The 18,616-nt window shown below is 37.8% G+C and overlaps 1 protein-coding gene across 2 annotated transcripts in view; it reads right to left on the reverse strand.

The window, feature by feature from the left end:
• Positions 1 to 18,616, reverse strand: part of ATP6V1H (ATPase H+ transporting V1 subunit H) — a 49,615-nt gene that overhangs the window by 23,730 nt on the left and 7,269 nt on the right. For both annotated transcript variants that reach the window (XM_015619049.3, XM_015619048.3), the window contains 7 exons: positions 16,076 to 16,178; positions 14,612 to 14,701; positions 9,387 to 9,500; positions 6,668 to 6,772; positions 5,576 to 5,629; positions 3,353 to 3,450; positions 1,740 to 1,932 (listed from right to left, as the gene is read on the reverse strand). In XM_015619049.3, coding sequence (XP_015474535.1) covers positions 1,740 to 1,932; positions 3,353 to 3,450; positions 5,576 to 5,629; positions 6,668 to 6,772; positions 9,387 to 9,500; positions 14,612 to 14,701; positions 16,076 to 16,178 — 757 coding nt within the window. The remainder of the gene's footprint in view (positions 1 to 1,739; positions 1,933 to 3,352; positions 3,451 to 5,575; positions 5,630 to 6,667; positions 6,773 to 9,386; positions 9,501 to 14,611; positions 14,702 to 16,075; positions 16,179 to 18,616) is intronic.

Genomic DNA, 18,616 nt, shown 5'->3' on the forward strand with positions numbered 1-18,616 from the left:
TAGAGAAAAATAGTAGATTCAAAGATAGAGGAGTGCCCGATACTTGTTGCTTCATAGAAAAAATTATTACACTTGCAGCTATACACCTCAGACAATTAACTTGACAAAAAAGTGAACTACATCAAATTAGGAGAAATCAAGTAGTAGAGAGGACATCCAAATTGACAAGACTAATGGAGCACCTTCAACAATGCACAGACAGATTTGGAGAATCATCAAGCCTAGTCTTCAATTCCCTTCCCCCCCATAAACTGATACGGTGGCATCTCATATAGGAAAAGGACTACTTTGCCTCTGATACCTATATTAATTTTGCTTCATAAGTCACAGCTCTGATGTCTAACTTCTAATCTATTATGTTCCTGGCTGCCAGTTAACAACTCATCTTCATGTCAACACGAGTCCTTAATGCTGGAGAAAGGAAACAGGTAAGTTACATTCCCCCAGAAACAATTTATTCCTTCTTAGCCTTTATTTAAGAAAAAACTTAGCTTCACTTTGGTCTCCTCTTGCAAAACACACTACATCTAAGAACTAGCATTAGTAAATCTAAGAAATATTATTTCTCCTACTTTTTATGACCTCAGAATAGGAAGAAACTGGATATTAACTGCTGAGCTTCTCAGCTTTTCTCTTTTTTTCTTTACAATTTGTCTTGCTATATGTCCCTGCTTAATCCTAAATTAAGATCTTTAAGAACACTGCAACACCTTCAGAGTAAGAATAGTATGATTACAGCAAGAATATACAGTAAGAACAGCACCTACTGAACACCTCATACAAGTGTATTCTTTCAGTAAGACAAACAGCAGATTCTTATCATCTGGCTTATCCAGAAATCTTTCAGAGGCAGATATTTTCAGATAGAGAGACAGAGCAAGCACCTTCACACAGCTTATCATTGTTAATCAGTAAGTCAGTAAGCAACAATTTCCCTCTCGCCATTCTAATGTGCTTGAAACACTACTAGAGCACAATCCACATCCAGGAAAACAAACAGCTTCCAAGACCTATATTTCCTACTCAGGATACCAAGTGCTGCTTGAAAACAGCAATACAAGTTGCTTCCTCTATTACTAACATGACACTTGGCAAGCATGCACATAAAACTAGTGGCATCCATGAACATAAAATGGTAATCTCACAGTGAAAACATCAAGTCTAGGTACTCAGTTCTTCCTAATTATCTTAAATAGGACCAGGAATTTTCAGGAAATGCAGACACAGTAAGCTAACTAATCACTCTTACATGGATATTCTCGTCTGCCTTTACAGAGCCACCAAGAAAAGACTTTTGGACTGTTAAATAGAAATAATTTCTCAGTTGGAAAAACATATACATTCAAAATAATATTTAGTTAATATGTGCTTCATAGAGTAAAATTTATCAGCTGTTAGTAACTCCAGGGTTTTACAGTAGTACTAGTAGAAAAAATAATCTTGAATTACAAAAGAGAAATCACTAGTATCTGTGTTAACATTGTTTTTTTAGTCAATCTTATTTTAAGAAGACACTGAATAGCAGGTATCTATTACTAGTAATAACCTGTATATTACCTGTAGCAAAAACTCGTTTACAAACAGAAAAATAAAAACAAACAAAAAAAATAAGCCCAGAGAATTAAGCTTTCAATCAGCTTATCGATATGGTCCAACAAAAATAGCTGTGAATCCGCAGCATTTGAGACCTCAGGATTTGTGAGAGAAGCACAGCACAGCTGCAGCCAACAGATACTTACCCGAAACGCTGCAAGGATGATTCTGGTTACTTTCTCTTTGACAGATTCCTGAAGAATATCCGACAGCACAGGGACAATATTGTACCGACGAAGATATTCACACATTTGAGGGCTAAATGCCAGCAGCCAGACACAGAAAATCATCTGATATTGGAGCTGAAAACCGCATTTGTTGCTCAAGACACCCATGATGCTAAAAAATTGACATAGTACATATTTAATTTTTAAATAATGACTACATTGTACTGCTCCTATCTGAAATGTTAAAATAAATGGTATCAAGAACTTATTGGAAAGAGCTGCTGAGGATGAGCATACAACACACACTTCACAGTAACCTGCATCACTATTTATCATTGTAGAAGCAGCTTGTTCAGAAAGCCATCTTTTAAAGAGATGTTTTTTTCTCCTTAGTCTTAGTGCCATAAAGCAGCTTTTCCCATGTGAACTGATGTATCCATCTTCTGGTTCACCAAGACAGTTTTTCTACTGGTATTTAAAGCATTATTTGTCATTCTGGAAGAATTGGAGAAATCTCAGCTGCTCATTCAGACTTAAGAAGAAATAAACAGAACAAAATCAACACAAATTGAACTTCGTTCCTTAATTGTACTTGTCCACATGAGTGTCTGAAATGAGCTGACGTATTCATTATTTACCAGCAATCTCTCAGAAAATGGCTCATAGATAAAAATATACAAAGTACTGCTAGAAAAAATGTAGTATCACAAGATCTTAAAGAAGACATCAAGCAGAAGGTTTGTTCAACTGAAGTTTTGAAAATTTAAAAGGAAATTTACAGGTCAATTTTGATATAGCTAACTCAATTTGAAATTTAAAAAAGAATCTACATTCAAAAACATTCTTACCAAGTTTAAACATGGTGAAACAGTTTATCATAATGCTTTAATACTTGGTTAAAAAGCTTCCTTGGTTTCAGGAGTGTCATCTTGACACATAGAAACATCACTTGAAATTTTACTTCACTAGGAATTTTGACTTTTCTCCATTTCAGTGTAAAGGAGTACTCTTCATTCAAGTGCAAAATATATACCAAGCATCCCCAGTAGAGGCATAGATGGCAAAAAAATTATTTTTAGGCAAGCATTTTTTAAATAAGATTAGTTCTGAAATCCTAGCCCAATGCAAAGATATTTATTAGGAGAATGGGAAAAAAAATAACCTACTTGAAACCATATGGGAAAAAAACTGGTCTTAGCTCCAGAAAATGTTTCTCCTTTTACTAATCTTTTCAGACAGAATAATTCTGAACTCAAAGACTAGGATGATTGGCAGAAACTCATTTCATTAGTCCTTGTTCTATTAAAAAATAAACAGAACATCTTCAGCTGAAGACAAATTGTTATATTCCTGTTCAGATACATACTCAAGCAGTTCTTCTTCATTAAAGAAAGTTGCATTAAAGCCTCAACAGTGCAAGTTTCATTTGTCTATTTGACTGTGTTAATGTTTGAAAACAAATCTCTTTTGTATGCAAACAGAGCAGCTGTCTGTTACAAGAGAGTTCTATTCCAAAAAGAGGTCATTGGGGAATGTACTACTGCATGCATGTAAGTGCATGTATATCCATATAAATTGAAATAGGTGCTCACCAATTTACTCCATCTGCCTCTACCCATGCAAAGCGGTATTCATTGACCCTGAGCATCAGCTGCAGACATCCAGCAACACACTGTACATACTGGGAACTCTGGGTGAAGAGAACAACATATCACTTCTTACCAGAAGAGTCAGGTAGTAAGTGCTGAAGTACAGTTTCCCTAATTAGACTTTACTGGCATAAAAGGAGAGAGTTCTGAATATTAAAGAAGTGTTATGCAAGTGATACCACTTTACATTATCAGAACATTTGAACATGCCTTTCTTCAGTATCTATGAATGAAAGCTGTCTTCTGTTTGAATAAATTTGCCAGAGCATGTTTTTCTCTCTTCTTCCTCAACTGTCAGCATTACCTTCACTAACACTAATCATACATGAATCAGATATACTGCTGATAAAATGTGTTTGTTTTTCTCCTCTCTATAAGCCTATTCCTTGAAAGTCTCATGGTAGCTCACTCACATAATACAGGATCAAACCTTTCAAACATTTAATGAAGTAAAGAAGTTAGGCAATCCCATATGAAAAGAAAGGAGGCAATAAACAGAATTGAAAATAAAGAGTAACTCATTCTGTGTCTCTCATGAGATATTTAAGTCCTTTATGTAAAAACTAAGTCTGTGCATCTGGGCTCAAATCATCTAGAACATCCATTTCCCTGTGAAAGTATTCATTTTCACACCCCATGCAAATAGAACAGCTATAAACACACACACAGCTCTCCCACTCCAAATAATGCATTAATTTATCTGCAACACCAACCCACTGAACTTGAAGTTTTCTTTTTAAAGAGTCTGTCATAAAAGCATTGTCTTCCAACACCATTATAATTGAAATTTTGTAATAGATTCCGGCTCTCATTTCCTGTATAAAATGCTACAACTGCATCTCTAATTTATTCTGAAATTAGCCAGGACCTGATTGAAAATCCTGCATAAGCTAGATCTGAAATCCAAACACTAATGAACTTAAGACAATACTTACCCACTTTAATTATCCTAAAACATATTTGCACTCTGCTGCTCTGGGACCCTGCCATGGCACAGTACATCCATGCAGTGCCACGGTGCAATAAATACCGATTTCTAAGCAAGTCAGAGGAGCTCATGGCTCCATAATAAGTGCAGTGTGCTGTAGAACTATTTACTCTTTTAAGGCTGTATGCCAGAGGGTCGTCAGGCTAACAAAACCTAACACTATGGAACACAGATCTGCACACAAAATACTGAAATACTTCAACTTATATGTTCAGGGCATTGTTAACATTAATCATGCTTAACGGTCTTGCACCTTTTCTACCTTAAACTCCAGACAGGGGGTAATTTAAGGTAATTTGAGAGGCTTCTCCTCTACATGATGCTAACACTTGAAAGCCAAACTACACTTTGAAGAACAACAAATCCCAAGTTAAGTCTTCTGAGAAACTGTGACCACTTTTAGGCTGCAAGAGGAACAAAAGACCAAACTGAATTCTACTCCACATTCAAGAACTATGATAAACTGCCTCATCATGCCACAACATCACAGAAAATCCAGATATGATGGTCATTTGCATTTGTTATACTGCCCCAGTTCATCTCCAAGCTCAGCAGCTATAGCTACATGAAATTCAGTATTTAAAAAAATATTGATGCAAAAAGGACAATCTATTTTCCTCTGAATTCAAGCTATTCAAATATGAAAAGCTTACAGCTTTGAAAGCACACTTGCAATTTCATGCTACAGTGGTTTAGGGACAATATCAGCTTTAATATCTGATGTGCCCTTTTCTAAGTTCTGCACAGCACAATAAAAGCTTCTTGGTGTCAGGTTTCTTCTACAAGTCCAAAAGCTCAGTGGTAAACAGACAGTACTGAATAACAGAATCATTTGGCTGGAAAAGATCTCTAAGATCACCAAGTCAGGGACTTAAAATTGTTTGAATATTAATTTCATATAATTTTTTCAAGTTTTAAAAAACAGAATCCTAGATACGTCTACAGCTTTAACAAGACAACTAACTTGTAAAATATACACTTCCACTGCCAATACTCTATGTGAAATCAGTGTTTAAAAATACTTTTGTTTCTTGGCGCCATCACCTGGCACTCTGTTGTACAGTTCTGATTCCAAGTACTTCTTATCACTGGCACCAGAAGAGATCTGCACCTTAATCCGAGGAGTGAACATCACCTGCCCAAAATAGCAGATTGACAGATTTCAAAGATATACTCACATCACTTGTGGAGACTGCTCCTGTATCCACAGAACCCCCTGTACCACGTAGTTTCTACAAAAAGAAAAAAAAAAGTTTAAAATCAGAGCTGTTCTTCACCCTTAAAGAACAGTTGTTACCATGTTTTTTTCAGTGCTCCAATCTATCCAGTCATTAAAAAAAAAAATTGAATCTATTAGATGTTTTTTCCTGCTTAGTATATTACTGTAATATATTGTATTTATTTCCCACACACTTCATGTCAAGAAGAATATGCTTAGAACTGATCTGGTACATCAACATTTTTAATTATTTAAGTGTCAATTTATTCAAGACAATTATTTATCTCATAATTTGCAAACTGTGCTCTTGCATCTTCCTGAAGGAAATTCCAACTTTAAGATTCTCCTTACAGAGAAAAAAAAATAAAACTCCTTTTTATTAAGCCCAAGTTAGAAAACTGTGAAAAAAATACCATTAATAAATCTACTGAATGTTTCTCAGCTCTCCAGAATCCACTTCTACTACAACACTAAGAATGAATGACAAATCACAGTGTTTAGAAGGAAAAATGTCCAGAAATGAATACAAAGGAGAATGATTCATGTTTGAAGGACAATCCAGAAGTAAGTGGTTCAAACTGAGCTGATACCATAAAAACACTGTCCAAATAAGTCAGAATTTATGCAATTTCAAGACACAGGACTAAAAGTAAAGGCTTTGTACTACAGAAAACTGGAAAAAGGTTTTGAGATTCAGTTTCTGCTGCCATGTGACTTTTCTTCCCAGCAAAAAGCTCTGATAATCAAAATAGTAGAGGCAAGACGAAAAGAAAAAACCTCAGCTCATTTCTCAGTGTTCAAAAGAAAAAAAACAGTGTTAACCAACAGAAGAGGCAAAAAGATTTATAATTCACTTATATTTCAAGGACTGGAGTAAATGAATAAAGAACATTTAGCTTTAAAAATGACAAAGTAAAATTTTATTTTAAAAAAAACACTTTTTTTATTTAAATAAAAAAAAATATACCTCTTGTTTGCACATTTATACATTCATATTCTTAAAGAAAGTTTCCAAAGATACTGTAAAGTTTAAACAAAAGCAACTTTTTACCTGTGAACTAAGCTGAGTTTTAATCCAGTTGAAATAGTAATTCAAGTCGCTGCCTTCCATAAGCTCCCTCCCCCACGCAGCCAGTTTGGCAATAATTCTTGCTGCCTGTAAAAGAATGCAATAAACTGATTTTTCAAACACAACAATTCCAGAATTCAGTGAGAAGTTCTGTAAACTTTGGAAACCAATTTAAGATAAAAGATAGTCCCTAACAAAAATCTACTTATTTTCTGTATAGGGGACTCTTCATGCCTGTTATCAGTTACCTGTAGCTGTCGAAGTTCACAAGGCACCAATAAAGAATTCAGAAGAAGATGGAGGGAAGCTGTCAATGGGCTACTGCTCAGAAATCAATCAAAAGCAAGATACTTGATGGCCTAATATATGCAGACTTGATTTAAGTAACATGCCAATAACATATGGTAACATAATATTGAAGTATTTTTGTACTTAAACCGAAGGAAGTCATCTTCAAGAAGGGAGAAGTTTCAAGCCCAGAAAAAGAAGAGCACAAAAGTAAAATGGAAGGTACAATTAAGAATGAAGTTTGGGAGAAAAAATCTAGTTATGATGCCTTATGTCTTTAAGAATACTTTAACAAGAGTATATTTCTACATCAGCCTTTCCAAATTGTATTTGAAGTAAATTTACATTGCAGCCTGCAGTTAATTTGCAAAAGCGTTTGAGCAAACTTACATATAAAGAAGCAGTGTAACCAAGAAACTACTGAAGCAGGGGTTCACTCAGATGCACACATTTTCATGGTGCAGTGAGGACACTATTCTAGCCCCCTTTCTACCTTAACTGCATTCACATGTGCAGCACTACCACTGATTTCTAGAGAGATTACAAGGGTGAGCTTGGAAAAACAATCGCTACACTAAAAATGTGTCAAATCCCCTTCTGAATGCAAGTAAGTCACCCTATTAAATCCCTCCAGTTTTAAAACACAAGATACTAGCTCTCTAGTCAACCATTTTTCTGAGTTGCTACCTGGCCCCTAAATGAGAGACCACTCATGCTTAGCAGAATTTGAGCCTACACAGAGGATGAGTATCTGCCACAGCAGATGTAATGATATGGCATCAAAAAACTTCCAGCGTGCATAGTAAGGAGAAAAACAAAATAAACCAAACAAAAATAATACAATCCTAAAACTTGGGTTTGAAAAGTTTATGTGCTTCAAAAAAACATGCACTGTACTAAAAGGTGTAAGGCAGTAAACTTAGGGGATCCACTTAAAGGGGATTCACTTCACATAAGATTCTCTGTGTCTTGTTAAATTATTTGTGTATTTTTGCAGTACCTAAAGAGTATCACAACTCTGAGAAGAGAAAGGTTGACCACCAAAATTTCTATACCATATGTTTAAAAATGACCATTCCAGGGAGATTAAATAGTTTGCACTGCAAGGGTCTAAAAATTATGCTTTACCTGCATATTTGGGCAGTCAGCATTGTCTGACTGCTCAAACCGCAATTTTGCGGGATGGGTATTCAGTAGCACTACCACCAAAAAAACACAAAATGAATTGCATTGGCCAAAAAAAAACCCAGCCACCTCCTCACTCAGCTACACCAAAAACATTGATTCAGATCCATGCAGTCAACCAATTATTATCATAATATATCAAGTCAACTTTATTATTACAGAAATAAATAAAGCCTGCATTTTTTCTTCATGCCGGCTCACTGTTCCAAGTTGCAGCACAACCCCAAACACAGTTGCACTGGCCACACCCAGGGCAAACAGCATAACTTGCTCAGTGTCCTGGAATCCTTGCACCACTTCAACCCCCACAGCCTAATGCAGGCCAGGTAGTGGGTTTCTAGCTTGAGTCTCAGATTTGACTCCATCATATCATTCCACCACAAACATATGCAATGTAGAACAATTCACAGCTGTGCAGTTTTCTCCTCCTCAAGCTATAATATAAGTTTCACTGTTGGAAACTGTGGTCTCCCCTAGGAATTTACAGTAATACAAACATATTTTTGCCTCACAAGAAAAATATCCTGCTGAGATGAAATGGTTAGCTCTCACCACTGACAACAGAAGAATATTAAGATTCCAGAAAAGCTACTCCATATAAAGGAGCAACAAACAATCATCAAAACACAGCAGAATCCATACACTGGACATGGCTGTACTGGGTCTGGCTGGGATAGACCTATGGATTTTCTTCACAGCAGTCCATATGATGCTGTGGCTTAGACTGGAGTCCAAAACACTGCTGGTAATGTATCAATGTTTTAGCTGCTGTTGAGCAGCACTTGAACAATATCAAGCACTTCTCTATTTTTCACTCTACACTTCCAGTGACTCAGCTGATAAACTGAGCATATGAGAAAATAAGGTTCATCGAGGTAAAGATATTTCCTTTACACAAGATGAGAAATTCCACAACTGGCAGTCATGGTAAAATATTTTCAGTTATGTTTTCCTGCACTTACTGCTCTAAAATCACTGCTTTTCTGAATTTTTAAAACCTGCCCTAATCTCCCAGAAACAAACTGCAATGCAAATTAACAATATAACTTTGCTTTTTGAAATGTGGTTAGGTGAAGCCTGTACTGAGAATGACTCGTCTAGACTGAAAGAGGAAAACTTTCCACTCCAGGCAGAAGTTCAACTCCAAATTCCAAAATCTCCTGGAAAAAAAAAATAGAACCAGCATTTTTCTCTACCATCTTCAGAGACAGGTTCATTTAAAACTTACCATATGCACAGTGAAGAGATCTTGTCGATTCAACATTGGCAGAAAATAGGACCATGCAGTGTTTTTACCACGTTTTGCATAATCAAAGAAGATGCAAACACGCTGATGATTTTCCTGTAAAAATTGAGAAAGAGGAAAAGATGACAGACTTGTAAAAGCATTCGACATAAAGCAGTTATTTGCTCCTTGGTATGTTGGCATAGATTATCAGAGTGCATCCTGGCTTCTAAGAGCCTATGGAAATTTTTCAGCTAGACTGAAAAATTACTTGTGGATACAGCTCATTTCAGCACTCCAACATTAAGCCTGGAGATTTCAGGTGGAAGAAGCAAACCTTGAAGCCTTGAAGTTGTACCCCACTCCTGCAACACCTGCTTGAGCAAAAACATATATTCTTTTGAACATGCAAGTGGAGCAAGGCAAATGAAAACAAGCTAAATACTGTCATTTTTTACAAATAACACTACTTGTCATCCAACCAATTATGCTTGAATAAAGTCCATACAAAGTTTTCAATGTTTCAATGCTACTTCCACACAAGAACTTCTTCTATAAGTGAAACCTTGGGATGTAAATGAAGCTTTCCATTCCTCTCAATGGGAAATGAGCTCCTCTCTCCCAGATGAGGCTGCAACTGATTCAGCAGTTATCTCAGGCAACCTGCTCATCTGAAAGAGGACACTGCCACCAGAAGTCTGATCTCCAGGGCTCCTAACCTGAGCCACAAGAGACTACAACTACCTGAGCCTGGGCACTGAGAACAGTCTCTTAAAGTATTTCCCCTAATGATCACTATGCAAAGAAGCTATTACAGCTCTCCTTACTGCAGGCCAAAGAACAGGCCATGTAATCATGGAGGAGAAAGAAAAGCTCTGCTGTTTCCTAATAGCCTAGAATATAGACAGACAGTCCCAAAAAATCTCACATTTGAATTCTTGATTTTCCTCAAACATTTCCATATGCTTTCCAGCCTGGTGGATTGGAAGCTTTCCTTCTCAAGAGATGTCTCCCCACTGAAGTCAAATTACTACTACCAAGTACACAGCTCCTATCAAGGACAGCAAATGAGAAACTCACAAAAGGACAGTATCTCAGTCTCCACTATCCAGACATTTTCATTTTCAAACTCCTCTAGCTAGAAAGGCTTTTCTCCATCAATTCCACACCTTGTTATTAACTCTAGGGACAAAGAACCAGCTAGGCAAGCCTCCTTGTTGGAATATGATCCATTAAGGACAAGATGACTGGAATGGATCCATGATTCAAACACTGGCATCTTACTGAGCCTTAGAGCTTCAAGCAACCCTTCCTTGAAACTAACAGTCCTTACCTCAAAACACAAGTTTTCTCACTTACACTCTTCTGATTTTCTTTTCCATCCCCCTGCTGGAGGAGTGAGTGAGGGCTGTGTGGTGCTTAGCTAGCAGCTGGGGTTAAACTACCAATGGTATTGTACCACATGGGCTGCAAATTGTTACCCTGATCACTGACTCAAGTGTCACCAGCTGTCTGCCAGTTATAACCCTTACAATGATCTATTCTCTACATGGCATGCATAGAAAGGGACACAGAAATGTTCTCAAAATTTTTTGTTCAAACCATGAAATAAATAAAACTAAGATCTCAGGACAGATCCTTTGATGCAGAGCTTTTACTCTGTGAGGGCTTGCTTGATGAGAAATGGCAGTTAGATCAAATAAATCACTGTTAGCATCTGAATGTGCTAAACAGTCTCACTAAGAAAGATCAAAACTTACCAGATCAATGAGTTCAGTTTACAACATAACTAAGGAGGAGACAGACAAGTCTAGAAGCAGAAATGCTGAAATAATTTCAATATGCTGTCAGTCAGAAGACTTGTCTGGTTTTCCGTTAAGGTGCAGGATCAAGACAGAAGGGAAGGAGCAGAAAACTTCCTGCAGACCTGAAATATGTAGTGTAGCACCTACACTGATAAAAAGAAAATTCTGAAGCTCACACATCAACAGTTGAATAATTTAGTAGCTGTCATTTCTGAAAAAGCATAACGAAGGGCGGGTGGTACTGCTACCTGCACCAACTACAGTGTAGGTTCTTAAAGATTTCATAAGTAACAGACTGTGCAGTGTGACGAGGTCACTAATCCAAAGAAATTGTTCCAAGAATTTATCAGATGAAGAGAGTAAGAAATGTTTCCTCAAGGATGGCAGTATGCTAACACTCTCCACCTTCAGAAGTAAGCAGAATGGTGATAATCTTCTGTGGTTAATGCCACGGTAATTTCACATTTGCAGGTGTTCAAAAGAAATCTTTCTCAGAAAGGTCATCAAATCTCTATGTAGAACTGCTGGAATAATCCTAGACCCCCAAGTAAGCTTTTGGTGAGCTCAAAATACAGCTGACATTAATTTTTACCACCTCACAAGGAAAGCATAGAAAGATAGTAGAAGAACTACCGCCTGCCATTATCAGACAACAGCTGGATACTGCTACCTGTGATAGTTTCTAAAGGTTCCAGCTATCAAAAGCAGCTTCAAATATTATTTGTTCATCTCATGAAACTGCAGCAAACATACTTTCTCAACACAAATTTTACTCAGGTCAATAGCACCATTACAGGTCAGGTCCTTGAACAATTTCTTGCTTAAAATCTTTGAATGTACTGAATTAAGACAAGTCAGACAAAGACCAGAGACTTCATATCCACCACAAGAAAATTAGGAGAGACTATTTATATAAGCATGTACTGGTGGGACAAGAGGGAATGGCTTCAGACTGGAAGTAGGTTTAGGTATTAAGGAAAGATTGTGAGGACTGGAACAGGTTGAACAGGGAAGCTGGGCATGTCCCATCCCTGGGGGTCTTCAAGAACAGGTTGGATGGGGCTTTGAGCAACTTGGTCTAGCTGAAGTTGTCCCTGCCTACAGCAAGGGGGCTGGAACCAGGTATCTTCAAGGTATCCCTCTAACCCAAACCATTCTACAATTCTATGATACTGTGGGTTCTTGTGCCCAGGCAGCCTGCAGAGACCCTGCCCTAAACTCAGTCACACTGTTGTTGGGCAATATGCTGCCTCTTGACAAGAATCTCACACATGAAAACGTGCAACCAGGGGTTCATAAGGCACCACTGGCTGTATGTTCCAAGCCTTGAACATGACCAAAACAAAACAGAAGTATTTTTTCAGCCTTGCTGAGTGGAGATGTCAGAAGTTAGGAAACTCTGAGATAATGCCATGTGGATGTCTGCACACAAGCCTTCTATGCCAGCATCCCAGAATATTGCAATCACACACAGCACTGCAAGTCAGTACAGCCTTTCAGATACTGAAGCAGAATTTCTAAAGTGAAAAGGGCATTCAACTTCAAACAAAAGCAAATATGTAGTGTGCACCAATATCTCTAGTCTGCTGTATCACTATAAAGCTTGAAAAATTTAAAGCCATTACATTTAGCATTAAGAATTCCATACATGCCACATCTGGGGCAGGGTAAAATACAGCCATGTCAAAGTCAAGAAAACACATATATCTAACCACTTATGACAGACATAATATAGCAAAAGAGAGATTACTCAAAAATACTTTCTGTGACCACCTGGAATAGTTATTCCATCTGTTCAAAAGTGGACCAGTGAAAGCATTACTTGTGGGGTATTAATTCCACAGCACAGGGGATATCATCAGCCATCACATACTGTAGCTGCAGGCTAATTCCAAAGCACATTAGCAAAACAAGACCTACAAACACTCACAAGTTCTGAAAAAGGGCAAGTGAAATGATTACTTCTCTGGCCACTGATGCACAGAAAGCAAGACCTATTCTTCACAAAAGTAGACATAATAAAGAGAGTTCTCACACACTGAGCCAAAGTTTGTCATCTAATGTGTAAACCAAAACAAGGTATTCCCAACTCAGTGTCCCAGTCAAAGAATGGCACTGAGGATCATTTTCATCTTCTCTGCTTCTCAATGTTTGTGTCACCCTTGAAAAACAGTAAAACTAAATGAGAAAAAGTGACCAAGCTACAGATGAGTAAATTGCTGCCACCATCACTAGCTATTATCCTATTAGCCTAGGTGTCACAGCACTCACTTAGGGCTCTATTGTGCAGACAGGCACATGAAAGAACACCATGGTCCCCATGTTATACAAACTGTGGAGAGGTTCATGTTTTTCAACTGGCCTGTTGAAATACTGAATACTCAGAGCTGGAATTAGAACTCACATGGTTCACCTCCTAGGGCAATACCCTAAACCAATAGTACTAAACACATATCACTTGGATCAAATGTATCATAAACCAGGAGAAGAGAAACTATCCAACACAGATGATTTATACTAGGAAATGTAAAATATACTTTTTATACTAGGAAAAAATGTCACCCAACTCAACCCATCTTGTTACATCACTACAAATGCTTTATCTTAGCCAAGGTATCTTCAGATATTTATCTTCAGAGCAAGGAAACATAAAAGCGGGATTATTTGATTGCGTAAAGCCTTTTCCTGAGTTATCCCAATCAGTTCAGCATTCCTGAGACCAAGTTTAATAGCCAACTCTTATAACTGCTGTCCACAGCTACAAAGAGCTGTATGTTACACTGAACTAAAAGTTCCTGGTTTAACCATGCAGAATTTCAGAACATGTTTTCCCAAACAACCTAACTCATGTTGGAAACCTGAAGCTGCAGAAACTACACATTCTTGCTGAGGGTGGCTAAATTAACACCTGCATAGGGAAAGCTTCAACAACTTAAAATGAGAAGTCATATCCTCCCCATACCACAGGAAAGAGCTGAGGTCACAAGTCACAGAATTTTAGAATTGTTTGGGTTGGGAAAGACCTTTAAGATCACTAAATCCAGCCCTTCATCTAACACTGACAAGTCTACCACAATAGAAGCCAATATATCAAATGTAAAAAGTGTTTAGAAAAAAATTCTGCAGATTAAGATCACATAAGATGAAACCACTATGCAACACTAGCCTTAACAACCAAGTTCTGCATTAAACACAGTTGAGAACCAACAGAAAGCATAAAAATTTGTTTTACTTCCAGAATTTGAACATTAAGTTACCCTTACAACTTTAGGTCTAACATTTAATCTCTGAAGACAGGATCTGAAAATTTAAGAGAATATTTCTAACACAGTATGACAAACACCTGAAAATACATGAATTACACTAAGGAAACATTCAAGCATGCATTTAAAGACTTAAAAATAATACAGATTATTGACCTACTTGCAGCATATCATCAACCATAGTCAGAATGTACTGAACAGTCTGTTCCTTGGAGATATGAGTCATCAAGTTTATAAATGTTTTAGCACACTGGAAAAATAAAAGAGACATTAAAATTAATATTAGCAACTGTCTTTGTTCCTTTTGATAATATAAAACAGGACCTTATTAATTCACAGTTAAGTCTTACATAAGCATTGAGCATCCCAACATCTTATTCAATTGCAGTAAGAGATTAATACATTTGACATTATCTCACAAAGAAAATTTTCTGTCACATTGGTTGTTACCCTTTACAAATTGTTTTATGGCTTTCAAATTAAATAAGTACTTGCTAGTCAAAGTCACCAATATGCTTGGTTGAAAGCCAGATTAGAAAAGTCTCCCTCAGCACCCTTTTTTATGGTAGTGAGAAGATCAAGTAAGCTGACAGAACAGCAACTAAGAGTACAAAAAAAGTTACAGCAATTTGAATGGAGGGAGGAAGACCGGTAATTCCTCTGTTCACTTACTATATACCTTGTAGCAAAATCTTTGTTCATCTTTGAAGAATGTTACAATTTCAGCAACAGGCAGAAATAACTACAACATTACTTTTTACACTTCCTTCTTCCCCTTCACTACATTCAACTAAAACAGAAAGAAAATTGAATTCTGAACCGCTACATCATAATTATATAGTGACATATAAGGTACACCACATATGGTTTTGTTACTATGCAAACTATGATCCATCAGATAGCATTAACACAGGACAATTTGGAGAGATCAAGAAAAATTTTGCCTAAAATTAAAGTAGAAAAAATGGCTAGAAATGTTTGTGTCTTGAAAGCATCTACTCCTCACCTTCCTCCCTGCTTTTCCCAATCGTCTTAATGTCTGACATTCTGTGCTAGAACCTCAGGCTGAGATTCTACTGATTCAAATATTATTAAAGTGTCTTCAGGCATCCTGCCTGGACTCCATAATGGCAAAGGGCTGATTCAGTCCTGAATCAGGCAATACAAAGGTCTCGTCTTACCTTGCCTAAAATGACACGAGACACCCATGTCTAACTGAATCCAACTTAGCAGTCAATGGACTCCATGCTGCAACTAAACTATAATTGCATAGCTAACTAAGCAGCTATCTTACTGGTAGCAGCTGTCATCAATAAAGAAAAAAAAAGCACAAAAAAAGAAGTGACTCAAGTACAGGCGTGCATGATTAAGTAAACTGGGATGAGGGAAGACTTGAGCTAGCTTGTCCCACAACAAAGTCAGATGACATTTAAACATTATTTAGTAGGTTTTGAAAATAATGAAATAACATCCAACCCATATCTAAGGAAAAAATAAAAGAATCACGGTAGCAAGCTTTATACTTATTCCTTAACACCTTAACTGTATACAGCCAACAGTAAAACAAGAGTTGATATGAAAATTTTCTTCCTCCCCAAAAAAGACTTCATTAAAGTAAAGTTACTTGATTGCCTTCTGTTTGCAACAACTCCTGTTTTTCTTCCGGATTTCTTTTCTGTTCAAATCTTTGAATAAATTCACAGTCTTCACCTGAAATCATCTGACCTCTGAAAAACAAAACATTAAACCATAAGTACATGAACAGTAAGTTGGAAATAGCTGTACTGGGTTCACACGGCAAGGTTTTGTTAGTAGGAGACTGCTTTGGGTGGCCCCCCATGTCAGACAGAGCCAGCTCCAGGACAGACCCACCACTGGCCAAACCTGAGTCACTCACTAATGACAGTAGCACCTCTGTGATAACTCATTTAAGGAGTAAAAACTGCTGTGCAACGTAAGACAGGACTGAGAATATGTGGAAGAAACAACTCTACAGTAGACTGCCAGATCAGTGCACAAGGAGGGAGAGGAGGTGATCCACATGCCAGAGCACAGATTGCCCCATAGCCTGTGGTGAAGACCATGGTGAGGCAGCTGTCCCCCTGCAGCCCATGGAGGTCCTAGGTGGAGCAGAACTCCACCTGCAGCCCACAGAGGACACCCATGCTGGAGCAGGCAGATGTGCCTTACAGGAAACTGCCTTACAGATGTGCCTTACAGAAACTTGCAGGACCTGTGGCCTCAAGGGCAACGAATGCTGGAGCAGTCACCCCTGAAACACTGGAATCTGCAGAAAGGATCCATGCTGGACAAGTTTGTGAATGACCATAACACATGACTGGAACACCTCAGGATGGAGCAGGAGAAGAGTGTGAGAAGGAAGGAGTAGCAGAGATTGGGTGTTATGAACTGACCACAGACTCCATACCCCATTCCCCTACACCACTCAAAGCAAGGAGGCAGAGAAGTTGAAGCAAAGTAGCGCCTGAGAAGAAGGGAAGGGATAGGAGGTGGTTTTTAAATTTTTTTCCCTGTTTTTCATTAACCTACTTCATTTAATCAGCAATAAATTAATTTAATTTCACCAAGTAGAGCCTGTTTTGCCCAGGATGGTAAGTGGTCAGTGTCCTTACACCTCAACCCTGGAGCTTTCTGTCATTTTTTTTTCCCCTGTTCTTTTGATGGAGCAAGAGTATCCTGTCCTGATGGGCACCTAGTGACCAGTCAATGTCAACCCACCACACAAACTTTGTTTTCTTCATCTTGAGCTATCACAGAATTATAAAATGGTTTGGTTTGGAAGTGACCTTGAAGATCATGTGGCTCCAAACCCTCTGCCATGGGCAGGGATGTCACTTATAAGATCAGATTTTTCAGGGCCCAATCCAACCTAGCCTTGAACACTTCCAAGAATAAAGCAGCCACAACTCTCCTGGGCAACATGTTCCACTGCCTCACTAACCTTTGCAGGAAGAATTTATTCTTAACATCTAATCTAAACCTGCCCTGTTTCAGTTTAAAACCACTGCCCTTTGTTCTGTCCTTATATGCCTGTACAAAAAGTCTCCCTCCCTACTTTTCATAAGCCCTGATAAGGTACTGGTAGGTCTCCCCAAAGCCTTCTCTTCTCCAGGCTGAGTAACTCCAACTCTCTCAGCCTGTTTTTGCAGGAGAGGTGCTCCAGCCCTCTGACCATCTTGCTGGCCCTGCTCTGGACCTGCTCCAACCGGTCTGTGTCTTTGTTGTGCTGAGGATCCCAGAGCTGGATGCAGCATTTCAGGGGGAGTCTTGTGAGGGCGGAGTAGAGAGGGGATACATTATCAACCATATCACTTTACCAATGCTGTATCCCACAAAAAAAATGTAACAGGCTCCTTCCTGCAAAGGGTTTTATGTAAAAAAAATTAAAACTAATGGTGGAATAATCTCTCAAAAGTTTTCCTGATGCATCACCTCTGAACAGCATTGTCTAAATAATTTTTAAACTTCCAGTGAACTGCTGTGGACACCTATAACATAGCAGATGTCTACTTAATCTTCTCTTCAACTTAATATTCAAGTGGTTACTGCCATAATCAATGCTATTGCAGAAAACTGTTGACTCAACTGAAGAATCAGACAGACTTGCAGAACACTACTGGGTTGGTTTTCTTTTATAATACAAAACTTCACATCACAAGAAATAAAAAAACTTGTCAAAATAGTACAGTCAGGTAGTCTTCAGGTAAGAAAAGTAATTTTAAATCAAGTAGTCCTAAAAATATCCAAGATTTTAATATGTGACTAGCTTTACTAGGTAATACCAGGAGGGCTTGAGGAAAGAAGAAAATCATGCACAGTCACAGGGGATGAAAGCATTAGGCATTCCTGCTTCAGTTATTTCCAAATTCATCTTCTCCTAACATTTCCCCTGAATGAAACACTTCTTCCACATTGCAAAGCTATGTAGCATGGATTCTTCACCCATCTTTTCCATATTCAATGTCAGTTTTCAGATGTTCCATGACTAGAGATTACATTAAAGTCATTGTAAACTTTACAGGAAGCATTCACTTTTAGTTTTTCACAACTGGCTCACCTGGATTCTTGAAATAGAGAAATAAGACCTACAATGTGTTCTTTTCACTCCTCTTACTTAAATGATTATGTCTTGAGTATGGTCTCA

This window comes from Parus major, chromosome 2, assembly GCF_001522545.3.
Source record: "Parus major isolate Abel chromosome 2, Parus_major1.1, whole genome shotgun sequence".
Lineage (NCBI taxonomy): Eukaryota > Metazoa > Chordata > Aves > Passeriformes > Paridae > Parus > Parus major.